We start from the raw sequence: 15,435 nt of genomic DNA on the forward strand, positions 1-15,435 counted from the left end.
ATTGGCCCTTGATGATGACCCCACTGGCCATATAGATAGCAGGGCTGTGTGAGACTATTGCCAACAATCATTTTCAAGTGTAACCTTAATGTAAAAGATTCTGTTCATTTCCTCCACCCCCCCCCCAAATAAGTCTGTGCTGCATGATGCTGTGTGACAAAAACAACTTGAGACTGTCAAGAAGGCACTTTTATTTGTTGTTGATTTGCTGCAAATAAAAAAACAAGGCATCATCAACTGGATGTCCTTTCACATTATTTCATACCATTGTAGAACAAGGTCCAGTGTTCCCACCTTTAACTGGTGCTCCAGTAAAGTGATCTCCTACTCAATCTTTCGCATCTGTTTGGTATGCTCCATCTGGAGTTTCGATTTTTCGATTTCCACTTCCAGATGGCGCTTATATAACTCTTTGACATCCACCTGAAAGGGGATACAAAACATCATTTTACACGTTTCACTAAAGGCCATAAACATAGAAGTGTATTTTACTTGAGTCAGTTTTAAATTACATGGGCTACAAGCATACACATAAAATGCTGTATAGCTAGACTTACTTTACTAACATCTCTTGAGGTGGAAGGGTCAGCAGAGGCAGAAGTTGCAGTGGTGGGAGGGACCATGTCCTGCTGAAGTACATGGAGGATATGGATTTGCATTGTGGCCAAATCAATTCAGACTCAATGTTAAAGAATAGTACCTCTAGAGGCCTCTCAGAACATGCAGAGATTGTGTCCTCATCATGCTCATCCTACAATACAACAAGGTTTAAAGTGTACACCTGCCATCCATATCTTACACAACTCCACATTTAACTTGGTTTCATATACTGCAGAAATTACTTACAGGACTTTCAATGGTCCCTGGCTCCAGCAGATTAATGGTGCGGTCAGTCACTACAGGAAGATGATGATGAATATGAAGACAAGGATGAGCAATTGCTAATAAATGTGATCAGCTTACCTTTACATAGGCACTTGTGTCATGGGGGGTAGATGGCTCATATGAGCTATCCCCAGCAATGCCATCCATTATTGGCCTGCCTCTATTATGATCCAGAGCCATCTCCTCTGCAGTGGTAAAGGCTGGTGGTGGGGGCCCTCCTCCTGTCCTCCTCTGCTCCACTTTTTTCCTGTTGGCTAATGAGTAAAAGTACATACAAGTATATTGAGCTTGACCATTTCAATGCTTATACATCTGAATTGGTGTTACTTAGGCAGCTGTGAAGGCACATAAAGTGATTATGACCTAACCATTTTGAATAATATTCTTATAATCTAATTTTATTTGCTGCCAATTTCGCTTGACACCCCGAGGGTTGCAACTGAAAGAAAGGCACAAATATCAATCCATTCAATATGCTACAGAAAATAGAAAACATGATTGTTGTAGGTAACAAGTTCAATTACATTCACAACACGTTAATTAACTTGTTTTACAACATTCTCCAAAAATCACACATTTTCGTTTTTAAGGGCTATTGAAATAATTATCTCGAAAGACATGTATTTGATTGAAGAACATACGCATTCACTCTACCATGTTTTTGCCAAGTCTGCTCTCGTTCTTTCGCTGCCGCTGCAGTATTACTTTTTCTGGAGAAGACGTCACTGTATTCATTATACGCTCTCAAGATGTTTTCTTGCTCCTGACTTGAAAAGTAATCGGCTCGATGTTTCGTATCCATGATTAATCATTTGTTTTGTGATCGATAGGTGATGGCCTCTTAAATGCTATGTGAAAGGTTGAACTGAAATTAGGTGCTATCTGAGATTGGTTGAACTTGATTACTTAAACTGGAATCAGCCTTTGTGGAACCGAGAAATCCCGAACGGTCATGTCTCGCTCAATCAAGTCGGAGTTCAGGCTATGGTTTAGGATTTCTTAAGCCACCTTTCTGGAATACCCCCCTGGTTTTCGCATGTAAGGCGAACATGATAACCACTACACTATGGAAACTGCCTCATCCCCTGTTTACTTCGAATGGTTCCCATTGGAGTCTGCTGGTAAAACGAGCTCAGGCGTTTCAGGTCGGCTAGCCTGTGAGATCGCATCAGAAGTGCCGCGAAGGATTCCATTTTCACTGACCTGTTTTGCATTGCTCAAGGGCACATCAAGACACTTCGGAAACTCTTTCAAACGAAGAACGCCATGAACTTTGAGATTGACTACACTTAGCTCAACAAGGTGATGCTGAATGGTTTGTTATTGATATTATTATTTTGTAACCCCACTTCTCCACACGGTACTTTTAATAGGTGCCACACCGTACTAGGGGAGAGATATGGGACCTGGGTCTTTTTAGATGTTTTGGCTGGTGAAAGCCGTTGAGATAGAGGCATTAAAGGAATCAACACAATTGCATAGAGAAAAAGGGATAATTAGGGTGTGAAAAAAAACATAGCGCGATGCCTCCACTAGCATGGGTTAACGATACAAATGGGCACAGTTAATTACCATACTAGAAAAATGTGGATCAGAAACAATAACGTGGTAAGCAGTGTAAATTATTATAACTCCAAACCTCTAATTTTCACTTAAAATAAACAATAATTATGGCAGAACAAATATTACATTTATTTACTAAAGTTGAATTTGAGAAGGAAATGGTTAGAATTGTGTATTTTGCAGACAATTTGCAAACAACCAGACTTTTCTTTCAATTGACCCTTTTTTCAATTTTACATTCACACGATAAATGAATATAGAAAATAAAATACATTCTTTCACAAACCCAAATCTTTTTTCAGATATATGTGGTACCACCTTTTAAGAGCTCGATACTAAACTAGGGATCCCAACTCAAAATAATAAAAATAAAGTATAAGTCCTGGTTGCGTTTTTCAAAAATAAAGAAAATGTGTCTTTTGAAAAAATAACCGTCCAAGCAAAAGTATAAGTCCAGAAAATAATGATCCCTTTTTTTCTAGGTTCCAAAAAAAAGTTTGTTTTGAAATCAAACGTCTTTTAATCAGAAATGCAGCCCTCGATTTTACATGTGAACAGTGAGGAAAAAAATGTTTCTTCGCTTCAGTGAAAAATATATTTACATAGTCCCGATCTATTTACACAGTTCAAGTACCAAAATGAAATCTTAATTTTTCTTGAAAATTAAGGTAAGTTCTCTAACTTTGGTTTTCAGGTGAATAACTTGTTGTACTCACGACCTCTCCCTTTTTCCTCTCCGTCTCCGCGGTTCGCGGGCAGAGATTTTCCAAGCCGATTATTTTTGTTTCTATTTTTCTCCAGCTCGTCTTCTCCTGCAGCAGGCCGCCACAGTCCTCCCGTTTGTTTTCTCGCTACTCACTCACACTCTCCTCTCTCTCAACCGGCCGACTCCACCACAGACTTCCAGCACACTCCCCAGTCACTCGTTTTCACCCTCGACAAAACTCAGTCCACCCCCCAATGTGCTCCCCACAATGTTGTTGCGCTACACTCTTTTGTGTCTCCTCCAACAACAAAAACAAACTGGCAGGTTCTGGACAAATAAAACAAATACCTTTACTTTTAGGTAGCTATTTACATGGGTTTAGATGTTGAATACCTGGCGCTGTTAACCCCTTAATTTCCATGGCCAGTAGAAAATAAAGAATGAACAAAACCCCCTTGTCTCCCTGTATTAAATAATTATATAAACCCCTGAGCCTGGCTTGACCAGGGGGTTACATTTTAATAATAATAATAATAATAATAATAATAATAATAATAATAATTTATTTATTAGCAGATGCTCTTATCCAGGTTCTTAGTGGAAGAAGAAGGGGAGAGTGTTGTAGATTCCGAGGGGGTTGAGATGTAGAGATCAGCAGAAAGTGAGGATGAGGGATAGTGAAAGAGGAGATCCAATTTGGAGAGGTTGAGCGAGTGGGGTGAGGGTCCAGGGCACACTTTGTAGGAATGTGACCTAGGAGGATAGAGGAAAGTTCAGAGGACTGTTGAAGAGCTTGTGGATGTCTGTGATCTTGGAGGAGAAGAAGGAGGCAAAATCATCTGCAGTGAGAGACAAGGGAGGAGGAGGGGGAGGGGGGGCAAAGAGGGAGGAGATGATGGAGTAGAGTTAGCAGGGGTTGTTAACAGTGGATTCAAAGAGTGATTGGAAGTAAGACTTCTTGGCTGAGGTGAGTGAGGAGGAAAATGTATACAGCAGAGAGCGGTAGAGTTCGAGGGCAGCTAGGAGTTCGGACCTTTTCCACTTCTGTTCAGCGGCACACAGACTGGATCGGGTCGAGCAGAGAATGGAAGTTAAGAGAGTGAGAGCAGTGGAGGCAATGGTGGAGGGGGCGATGGAGCAGAGATTATGGCGGAAGGTGACAGAGGGAGTGGGTGGTGTGGGGAGGGAGGGTAGGGAAAGGGAGAAGGAGATGGTGGTGGTCTGAGATGTCCATTGGTGTCAAGGGGGGCAGTCTCTAGAGAACATGAGGTCTAGCTGGCGGCCTGCTCTGTGAGTGGGGGGAGACGGAGAGAGAGAAGTTGAAGGAGTGAAGGAGAGGAAGAAATCTGGCAGAGTGGGAGGGGTTGGAGAGGTGGATGTTGATGTCTCCCAGGAGGATGGTAAATGAGGACAGCGAGGGGAGGGAGGAGAGAAGAAAGTCAAGTTCATCCAGGAAGGAAGAGAGTGGACCAGGAGGACAGTATATACTAGAAGGAAGAGGTGAGAGGGAGAGGTGAGTTCCACTGTGTGGAATTCAAAGCTGTTAGTTGTGATAGAGGAGAGAAAGGGGTTGACAGAGAAGAGGAGAGAAGGGGAGAGCAGGAGCCCTGTTCCTCCTCCCTGTCCGGTAAGATGGGGAAGTGGGACAGGACAAACAGAGAGGCCAGTTCCACAGGCCTCCAGAGAGTGGAGTAGAAGGGAGGTATGAGGAGGGGAGAGGCAGGGAGATGAGGTTAGATGGATTAGGGAGGCAGTAGTGTGCAGGTGCACGCCGGGTGGAAGGAGAGAGCAGGTCTGGAATCGGAGAGTTCGGCATGGCTGCCTGCTGTTACTGTGTGGTGTCTCCTCGCAGTCTTCTACTCGCTGGAGTACCACAGCTAGAGTCCCTGCCCTTTGGAGATGGGGCCCTTCAGAAGGGGGGCACTGAGGCTGCTGGCGCTGAGGTCCAGGGGGCTGTTAAATACTCCACCTGTAGCTGATTAAGACCGTACACACCTGCGTTTACATTGAATTACACAAGGCTGTCATGACACAATCCCTCCCAGGCAGGACTGCTAATAGTACAATTAATGGCCGCTTTATATCTGGATACAGACAAAGACCGTGCCAGACACACACAGTTACACTGACCAATCGCTCACAACAATACTAAATAATGACAGCCTACAATGTAACCGCTTCTGATTTACAGAAACTGCATTTCAATCTAAGGACAAAGTGCGTTAAGTCAGTTGTTCAAACAGCTGGTTGTCTTCTATCACCACCAGACTATCAGAGCACTGTTGCGCCTTCTACTACAGATGAGTAACACCAACGTCACCGATCCTGTTACTGTTGTATTATAACCACAACAACATCAATTTTGAAAGTGTTTGCAATGTTAGCCTTCTGTGATCATTTGTTCTCACTGCAAGGATTTCTTGTGACTCCGATGAAGAAAAAACATGACACATCTTGGGGCAGAGAGATGACAGGAAACACAGCAAAGGCACACCTCTACGGCAGGCTGTTTCTACCCAGTTTCGAACCAGGGACCTTCCGCGTGAGAGGCAAACGTGATAACCACACCCACCCACACTGAGAAACACTGAGGTTATAAACCAATAAACATGTGTTTTACTAAAACACTCTAAACCAATAGAAAGTATTTTTGAAAGCTGTGCTGCATTTGAGTTGTTTTTGCACATGGTTTTGATTATTGTTTATTTTCGTCATGACTGCAGATTACTATGGCATAGAGGATTTTTTTCCCTGAAAAGTTAATTCAATCGCTTTTCAAAATTCACAGTAGGAATTAAAATGAAGAAAAACAGTAAATGTTCACTGAAGATGTTGACTGGATATCAACCATCTCCAAATGACAAGCAAGCTCAGATCACAGTAAAACATCTAAAGAAAATTTGTGAAAAATGCATCTCTCAGACATGTTGGATAAAACTGAAACTATACATTATATTTATAAAACAATTTCAAATCCTACATCGTGTTTTGACTGTGATTTGTATTGCAATATGTTTAATATACATATTAAATAAATTACAATTTCAAGGGCATTTTTAAATTAAAAAAAATAACAAATGCAGCTGTGCTGTACTGTGTGCACTATAACCTGCCACTGTTGTATCTGTACTATTGAGCACTGAGCAGGACTTTAGACCTAAGAGAATGTGACGCCTGTAATATGCAAATATATGCTAGACCAGCACTTAACACTATCAAATTATTTCCTCTAATGTATAGAACATGCATATTTTTATATTTTTCCTTTATTCTGCCTTATTCAAATTTATTAAATTTATTTTAACAATGTTTGATTTGTGGTTGTTATTAATGTTAAGTTCTTATGTAAAAATTTAGAAATCCTGCCTTCAGTGCATATTTGACACATTTTCTCTCTGACAGGGAGAGATTTGAGGGATCCATGCTAGAAAATGTATGTTTTGCATGCTAACGAAACATTTTAGTATTTCAGCATATATACTGGAAATTTTGCCTCCCAATTATCGGTATCGGTGTCGGACCCTCTGACTTTAGTTATTAGTCATTTTTTGAGTATTATTCCAGGTGCAAATGAATAAATAAGTTCAAAATGGTAAAAAAAACGTTTTCTGGCAATAAATTAAATTTAGAACTTTAGAAAAGCTACACAACTTTTTAGAGAACTTCACATACCTCTAACAAAGGTAACCAGCAAAAAAAAACAAAAAAACTCTTTACAACTATTACATGTGGCGAGTTTTGAAAACAAAAAAGAAAAAGAAATATGTAAAATGCACAAAAATGAGTGCTCTGGACTCTGGAGCAGTGGGTCATGGGTTCAATCCCATGTGGGGGACACTGCTGTTGTACCCTTGAGCAAGGTACTATACCTAGATTGCTCCAGTAAATGCCCAACTGGATAAATGTAAAAATAATGTCATGTACTGCAACAATTGTAAGTCACCCTGGATAAGGGTGTCTGCTAAGAAATCAAATAATAATAATAGTAGTAACAATAGTAGTATTTTTCAGTGTGTACCCACTTATAGTTACATTGAAACATTACATATCATTTCACATTTCAGTCATATAGCCAAACAGCACGATTCGTTAATTGTAGTAGTCAATCTATGAAACTATGGAAAGGATAGTTAATTAAATGCCCATAGTCCCACCAGACTCCGTATCCTTTAGTTTCACTTAGAGGTTGGAGTTGTATGACTATTCATGTTTCCTTTTAATCTATTTCCATAATTATTTGTTTGCATACATCAATGTATTGTCTTTTTCCAAGATTTCTTCAGGCCTTTCAATTTTCCTGAAAGATAAAATTGTTATTTTCAGGACCTGTGGAGAAATTAATCATTAATGCGCTGTCCATCTATTCTTGGGCATCACCACCCTCCTGTTGGAATCAGCAGAGTTTGTTTCTTTATTACTTTTAACAGAGTATGGTAAGGATAGTATGCTTCCACCATCCCCCTCCCTCCTGTCCGTCCACACAGACACTGGCATCAGTGGCCATGAGGACGGTATATGGGCTGCACCACTAAGAGCGGAGGCCAATCCGAGAGGGGAGAAAATGCACTTTGATGTGTCATGGCATGGGGGCATGGAACCTGTGGGAGATATGTGAGAGATATTCATTGTTGTGGCTCCTGTGAAGACAGATAGTAGTTATTTTCTATTAATCTGTATCAACATCAATATTATTAGCATTAGTAATGTAACTATTCTTTATTTCCCAAGACATTACTGTTTGTTGACACTATTGCTTGGTTTGTAGTAGAACACTTGAATTTAGTTACAAGGCAGCTGACTTATCTCTCTCTCTGTCTTTTAAACTTAAAAAAAAGTTTTTAAAAAGGTATTACATGCAGGTAACAACAAATTCTACTATAATTACACTGTGAGGAATAGATCTAGAAGAAGTAAAGCATGAGAAAGACCTAGGAGTTTATGTAGACTCCTCACTTTCCCCATCCAAACAATGTGGGGAAGCAATAAAAAAGGCAAAAAAAATGCTAGGACTGCCCCACTCGCCCATAATGTTGGGTTCTGTAGTTAAGTGCCTCCCAGCTGTGCTCTCTTCAGTTGTCATGTGCAAGTTGCTAGGCAACACATTTGTGTGTATTTCGACAGTTACGATTTTTGGTAAAATACACTAAACCTCCAATTAAATAATTCCAGAGTTTACATTATAAAACACAGTATAAGTCAGTTACTTAACCGTAACAAATAGTATTTGCCAACATCCACAAATAAACACAACTTTACTGTATCACATACAGTAGGTGCTATTTACAGAATCTGTCTCTTGATTCACTAAATAATTCTGCCAATATATCTATATTTAATAGTAATCACCATAAATTGTACATTTACATTTATAGGGTGAATAGACATTTAATTAATAAACCAGTAATTACTAAAAAACGTATTCACTGAAAAAGGACTGTGTAGGCTGGCACGAATCATGACTCTTATCACAATACCAGCCTGCAAGGTCCATGTTCATTCCTATGTTCAGTGTAAACTCACCCAAATAATAATCACTATTTCACTATTATTTTTATCCATAGCATCCTTCCAATCAATCACAAGATCTATGTGGGATTTAAATATAAGAGCTATTAGATTTTTGTGCTTTCTCCCCCCTCACTATAGTATTTCAAATGTTTAAACAAGTGAACTAATTATATTCAAGGTTTGCTTTCTTCATAAATGTTACTGGTTCACATTTGTTCTCAGCAAGTGGCTGCATTAAAAAACAAAACAAAACAAAACACCTGTTGAATCAATCTTGTACTTTCAAAATACAATTAAAACAGAATAAAAGCACACTTTTAAATACAATGTGCAATCCACCTTTGGCTTTCAGCATCATGACTTCACAACCTTTCATACTGCATGTCAATTTAAATTCGTACTTAAATGCACACCTCCTCAAGATGACATATAAAAAGACTATTAAATGCACCTGGTCAGCATTTACTGTTACACTTCCTGGGACAGAAGCATTCATCGGTAAGACAGGCATTTATTACACTTACATTAGTTAAAATGTGCAGTATTGTATCAAGTTAATATGAATTAATGGGGCATTTAAGGGCCATATACATTAGTACGGCAATACTGTACTTGCAATTCCTCTCTAATAACGGTATTGTGAAAATGAGGGGAAATGTTTGGAAATGGGGGGAAACTGGCTCCCCAGTGGGGGGGATTTCGTAGTAGCATCTGGCAACCCTGTGGGCTTGGCGGGCGCAGGGAAATGTATACTCTCCGTCCGCAATTGTGTGCGTTGTAATGTGCTATGCGTGACATTTTATGAAGTGACCGAGTGTGCGAGTGAGATTAAGTCGCACAAAATACTATCCTGAAACTATTGGGTTAAATATCTTGCCATCAGAAAAGTAGGCGTTCTTTTGGGGACACACCTCTAACAATAGGTGAAAGGTCAGAGTGGAAAAGGCATTTAGTCACGTGATCGAGTAGTACACACGTGTGTCGGGAGTGGGGAAGACTGGGAGATACATTTCTGGGATTGTTTTATTGTTGCTGCTGCTGCTGAATTCAGTAACATAATCAAAATGCCCAAAGCCAAGCAGTCGAAGAGAAGAAAGAAGTTCAATTACAATACAAACCGAAAGAAGCTGAAGTTGAAGTTTAAGAAAGCCGCGGCTCCTAGGATTGAATGGCAAGTGTAGCCGACAGTGGTGTACCGCGCAGCATGTGCTGGGGATGCTTAGATGTTTCAAATTATGCTTGGTTATATATAATATAAATTCTGTAACGAAATTTGCTTTTAAATGATTGCCTTTTACTCGCTCTGCTATTCCGTTGGCCTATATATATATGCTTTTTTTCTGATGGGGATTATTTATTTATTTGCCAGGCGGCTTTACCCTTTTAGTTGTTCACGAAATGTTCACAGTTCAAGAAACCTAATGGAGAGAATACAATACTTAAGCCTAATTGGAGTGAAATTAAAAATATTTTCTCCTGAAATATAGCTCGGTATTTTTATTGAGTGGTGTAGGCATTTGTTCTGCATTTCCTAGACGAGGTGGCGATCGCAGTGTAAAATGTCCATCTTCTGTGCAGCGCGCAGATCCGACATGCCTGGAACGAGAGGAAATCTGTTGCTCAAAACCTGGAGGAAATGGGTCTGGCGTTGGACCCCAACCGGTCTCTCCCGGTACACAACCAAAAAGTGAGTAGTGTTTATTTCGGTTTTTAATACAAGATCAGTGCTTGTTTACTTTTAGTGATACGTGTTTGACACTGAAGCATCATAAGTCAGTAGAAACTTTAAAGCGAAACTATTTTAACAAACGTTTTTCTGGCAGCTCGGAAAGTCGTATTCAAAGATGTAACCTACACGTCCAACTGCAACTAAACGTCAAGCACAACCAGAGCAGACCCAAACACCGCAGTCTGAAATGTATGGGATGGTGTTAATGTAGATGTGTTGAAATTAACCAGTTCCAGTATTTTAATGGGTTTTCTCAGTGTAATATTGATCGGTTCTGTATTTGTCAATACTCAGATCAGAGATGACTTATTTGAATTGTTTTCACTGTAGGGAGATACAATGGAGGTCGATGCACCTGAAGCATCCACGGCAATAATCAAGAAACCTTACGTGGTGAACGGTAGGAATGATCTTGCTCTGTTGTTCTTAAATATACATTTGATTATACTTTCTCAAGATAAACCCTCCCCCCACACATGATATTAGCATTTGTGTGCATTTATATGTGTTTATGTATGTATGTATGTATATATACATACATACACACACACACACACACACACAGACCGTTGACAAATTAAAGGGAAAACCAACATAAAGTGTCTCGGTATGGTGTTGGGCTACCACGAGCCTTGGCACAGATTCTATGAGTCTCTGAACTCTACTGGAGGGATGAACACCATTCCTTGAAAAGATATTCCCTCATTTGGTGTTTTGATGGTGGTGGTGGAGAGCGCTGTCTAACACGTCAGTCCAAAATCTCCCATACGTATTCAGTTGGGTTGAGATCTGGTGACTGCGAAAGCCATAGCATATGATTCACATCATTTTCATACTCATCAAACCATTCAGTGACCCTCATGCCCTGTGGATGGGGGCACTGTCATCCTGGAAAAGACCACTCCCATCAGTATAGAAATGTTTCACCATAGGATAAAGGTGATAACTCAGAATAACTTTGAGAATATGGTGAAGGATGACTCATCTGACCATATCATTTTTCCACATTTTTTTTGACCAGTGCCTATGGTTTTTGCACCCCTGAACTCTCAAATATTCATTTGTCTTTGTAATGCACTGCAGGCCTACTATAATATCCATCTCTGTGTAGTTCTTCATGGACTGTTCTTGCTGACAGTCTGATCATGTCCTGCATTGACATTCTCAGTCACCTGGGAAAGAGTTGCTCTTCTGTTGTTCCTTACATATTGCAGTAATGCGCAAGCATCACGGTCATCAAATGTGTGCTTAAAAACACAATTTCCAACCCTATTTACTGAGGTCTTTCCCATAGATCTAAATGCAGATTTGACTTTAGTCACTGTTCCTATTGAAACACTAGCCAGTTGAGCAGTCTTTGTGACAGAAGCTCCTGCCATTTGTGCCCCAATAATGACCCCTCTTTCAAAGTCACTTAGATCCTTTCTTCTTGCCAACTTGATCCAAAATCAACACTTTCCACCCGGCCCAGGGTGTTCACGTTCACATTTAGGTCGGTGTTCTGAGCTGAGCTACTTTGTCAGAATGAGCTGCCTAGTGAAAGTTTGCGTGCGCAGTGAACACGCCTATAAATGTGTTAGTAATAATTGTGTACATTTTAAATGATTTTGACCGTGTTATTTCATAGTGACCAATTTGCTATTTACGCATAGATGACAGGATGAGCTACATAGGGTTTGAAAGCTTCTAATACAGTAATAGTGTCAAAACAGAAGGAAGCCCATTTTGACGGGTCCCTTCTGTCCAACAGGATGAGCTGCCTCGGATTTCAAGTGTTAAAATACAGTAATAGTGTTGAAAAACAGCTGGTAGCCCATTCAGACAGGTCCTTTATGTCTGACAGGATGAGCTGCTTAATATTTTCAGTCGGGGCAGCTCATGTCAACTGGTAGCCCATTGTTTTCAGATACCGGGCAGCTCATCCTGATAGGGAAGCACAGTTTGTCAGAACACCAGCATTAGGCCGGGTCGAAAGATTTAGGTCAGGTCAAAAAGCGGGACTAGTTTTGACCCGGCCCAGGGCCGGCCTAAATCTATGACCCTGTTCACAAATCTCAAGTGTGAACGGGGTCATAGACTTTATTGATACATGTACTATTTTGAAATGTACTAATCTCTTTCATAATTGACATGCTGCTGTTCTTTCTTCAGAGATGGAAGCCGAGGCCAGTATTCCCCAGCAACACACAAAGACGCTGTCCAGAGATATGACTGAGTATGTGCAGTACATGATTGGGAACCACAATGAAAACTATAAGGTGAGATAACACTGCTGAGTCTCCTGGGAAGTGTGCTTCATTAGGTCTGCATTTGTACATTTTTGTATCTCCTTACACATAGAAACCTGTCTAAATTCAGCAACTGCCATTTTTTCACCAACAGTAGGTTATTTATAAATGCTCTTATTGGATGCCGAGTGCAAAAAAATGTCCCTTTCATGTACTGATCGAACATGATTTTGGGACACCGAGATCACAGAAACAAAACACTGCACGGAATAAGAAACCAACCCTATATTTGTGTGGTTTATGCATCTGATAATGTATCATGACTTAATGACACCAAGCTTTTCAAAGGCGATGTGGGAAACCTGAACATTTTACTTCGTTATCAATTGATGTTGCAATATCAGTCTAAATTCTGCTTATACCGAATAAGTAAGGCAGACAATAATTCTGAGCCATTTTTGTTTAAAAAAAAAAATACATATAAATATACATACAGTAGTGTTTGTGAGGACTACAAAGCATGTGACAATGGTGTCTAAAAAAAACTTCAACTTTTCATTATCAAATTATTGATTACATGAAAACTGAAAGGATTTCACTATTGAAAGTATCATTTATTTCTTCATTTTGTATGCATGCTAACAGTAACAATGTATGTTGAGATGTTTTTTTTTTAATTTATTGCCCAGTGGTACATGTTTTAGGTGAATTACCCCATATATTTATTATTAATTCTTAACCGATTGATATAAATCTTTATTTCTCTTCCATGCGTTACAATGAGCCTTCTGTGTTGTAGGAAATGGCGAAAGATGAAAAGAATTATTATCAGGACACACCCAAACAGATCAGGAGGAAAGTTGAACTGTACAAGCGTTACCACCCAGAGGAATACACCACCTTCCTGGAGTCTTTGAAAGGAAAGAAAAAGGATTAATCAACACAGACTGTTGTGGTAAATTCAACCTGATCGGGAATAAGAGGGACTAATGATTAAGATGGCACACTTCATGATATTGATGCACTGTAGATGTCTGCTGTTGCCAAGGAGAACCATTGTCAGTTTAACAAATCCAGCAGTTTTCGCATTTTTTTTTTGAGGCCCCAAATTAGATTCTTCTCTACAGTGAAGTACTTGAGCATTTGTATACACTGAACCAGTCCACAAAATCTGTACTGTACACTTCTATTTAGAAGACCAAGTTTTTTGTATAGTAGATTTGTGTTTGTGTTACAAATAAAATGCTTCCAAGTTAAAAAGAGACCAACACCCCTGTTACATTTTAAAATTTCATTTTAATCTTTTTTTTTTTTTTTTTTTATCATCCGATTATATTTTCTTGGTTATTCATGATTAAGATTTTATGGATATTCGTCATTACTGGGCTATGCTAATACATGAGGCTTACATACATAAAGCAATGGGCAATATAAAGTAGACATTATATATTAGTTCATTAAGAAAAAATTACCCAAAACCAAATTTTACAAATGTACGTATATAATTATATACATTGTGCAAGTTGGTATAACACAGTTAAGCTTAAGTGTTCCAGGTTGTTTATGTATGATTTATGTAATAGCACTGATGTTGTACATGTCTACTGCATTTTTTATAAAACTGAAATCTTATCACGTTAAAAACTTGCTGAAATCTTAATTAGCAAAACCTTTAATTAAACTACAAGACAAGAAATAGCTTTCTTTATCTACCATTAATGGTGTTAGTGTTATTCTCAGTTAAATGTGCAAAATTAGTAAAATCTGTTTAATATGTTTAAAGAATTCTTACAACTTGACTAATTATATAACTAAGACACACTGACAAGAATAGGTTACATACATATTCTTTTGTATGTCAAGCAGCCATTTACAAATTCTGTGCCCCTACATAGCAATTGGTTTAAAAAACAAAAACAAGGTAATCGGCACATGGACTTGTTTTTGATTGCTAATCATCACAGAAGGAACACTTGGAAGGAATGGATTTATTAGTTTGGTCTCTGGAGTGTAAAACTGCTACATAAAAACATCTACAGAATGTTTCATTATATTGCATGTCAATTACTATACAAGTACTAATCTTTCACTTAACTAGAAAACAATGTCTGTATATTAAAAATAAAAGCTGGTCCCACAGAAGTGCTGCAGCACAATATTTTGCTGTTGCTAGAACACATCTTGATTTGTAGTCAGGTTTTTAACCTCCAGTGGCACAGCCTATTGAGGTGGACAAGGCCTGCTATAAAATGTCTGCTATAATACTGCTTGCTAAAAAGCTTGGTACAAAATGGCCCCCATTTAGATTGAATCATCTACCTGTCTGTGTATAACAACAAGGCTATTGAATAATGGTAGCTTTGTTTTCTAAACTTATTGCAATTCCCACAATCTAGGCTTGGAGTACAAGAAACTAAATCAATTAGGACCTACAACCAGGTCTAATCCCTTCGTCTTCTACCAAAGTTATATATTTTTTAATTATAATAAATACAACATTTAAACCTTTTCCATTGAGAGATTGTGACTTAACATTCACACTGTATGGTACTTCCTTTGGAAATAGTACTCATTGAGTATAAACCTAGAATTGCCGAATTCTCAGCCAATCCGATGCCACCAATGCGGAAAGAAAACTCAAGACTTCAGTGAAAATGTACTACTTTGCAGGCCTAGTATCTCGGATGTTAAAAACAAAGAGGGAGAGGTATAAACACACAACAACCTTACTACAACCTTGTAAGACAGTGGTTCTCAAACCTGTCCTGGAGTACCACCTTCCCTGCTGATTTTTGGTCCAGTTGAACTCTCAATTA

General features: G+C 39.1%; 1 protein-coding gene and 1 long non-coding RNA gene across 3 annotated transcripts; one reads left to right on the forward strand and one right to left on the reverse strand.

Moving 5' to 3' along the window:
* Nucleotides 1–270: 270 nt before the first annotated feature.
* LOC136762862 (uncharacterized) lies at nucleotides 271–3,470 on the reverse strand. Of its 2 annotated transcripts, none has more exons than XR_010820917.1 (4): nucleotides 3,165–3,470; nucleotides 964–1,139; nucleotides 558–626; nucleotides 271–423 (listed from the first exon to the last, which is right to left on the reverse strand). It is a non-coding gene; the product is annotated as an uncharacterized LOC136762862 (long non-coding RNA). The 2 variants fall into 2 exon arrangements; XR_010820916.1 differs by having other exon boundaries at nucleotides 558–629.
* A 6,136-nt stretch (nucleotides 3,471–9,606) lies between these two features.
* nop16 (NOP16 nucleolar protein homolog (yeast)) lies at nucleotides 9,607–13,883 on the forward strand. The gene is made up of 5 exons (XM_066716451.1): nucleotides 9,607–9,833; nucleotides 10,241–10,349; nucleotides 10,722–10,791; nucleotides 12,543–12,649; nucleotides 13,419–13,883. Exons 1-5 carry the CDS (start codon nucleotides 9,727–9,729, stop codon nucleotides 13,554–13,556), a joined length of 531 nt encoding a protein of 176 aa, XP_066572548.1. The 5' UTR covers nucleotides 9,607–9,726; the 3' UTR covers nucleotides 13,557–13,883.
* The last annotated feature ends 1,552 nt before the right edge of the window (nucleotides 13,884–15,435 follow it).

The sequence above is a fragment of the Amia ocellicauda genome, chromosome 11 (genome assembly GCF_036373705.1).
Source record: "Amia ocellicauda isolate fAmiCal2 chromosome 11, fAmiCal2.hap1, whole genome shotgun sequence".
Lineage (NCBI taxonomy): Eukaryota > Metazoa > Chordata > Actinopteri > Amiiformes > Amiidae > Amia > Amia ocellicauda.

Coding starts and splice junctions, on each gene's coding strand:
- nop16 (XM_066716451.1), top strand. CDS start 9,727: ATGCCCAAAGCCAAGCAGTCGAAGAGAAGAAAGAAGTTCAATTACAAT. Junction 10,350..10,721: donor TCCCGGTACACAACCAAAAA/GTGAGTAGTGTT, acceptor TTTTCACTGTAG/GGAGATACAATGGAGGTCGA. Junction 10,792..12,542: donor GAAACCTTACGTGGTGAACG/GTAGGAATGATC, acceptor TTCTTTCTTCAG/AGATGGAAGCCGAGGCCAGT.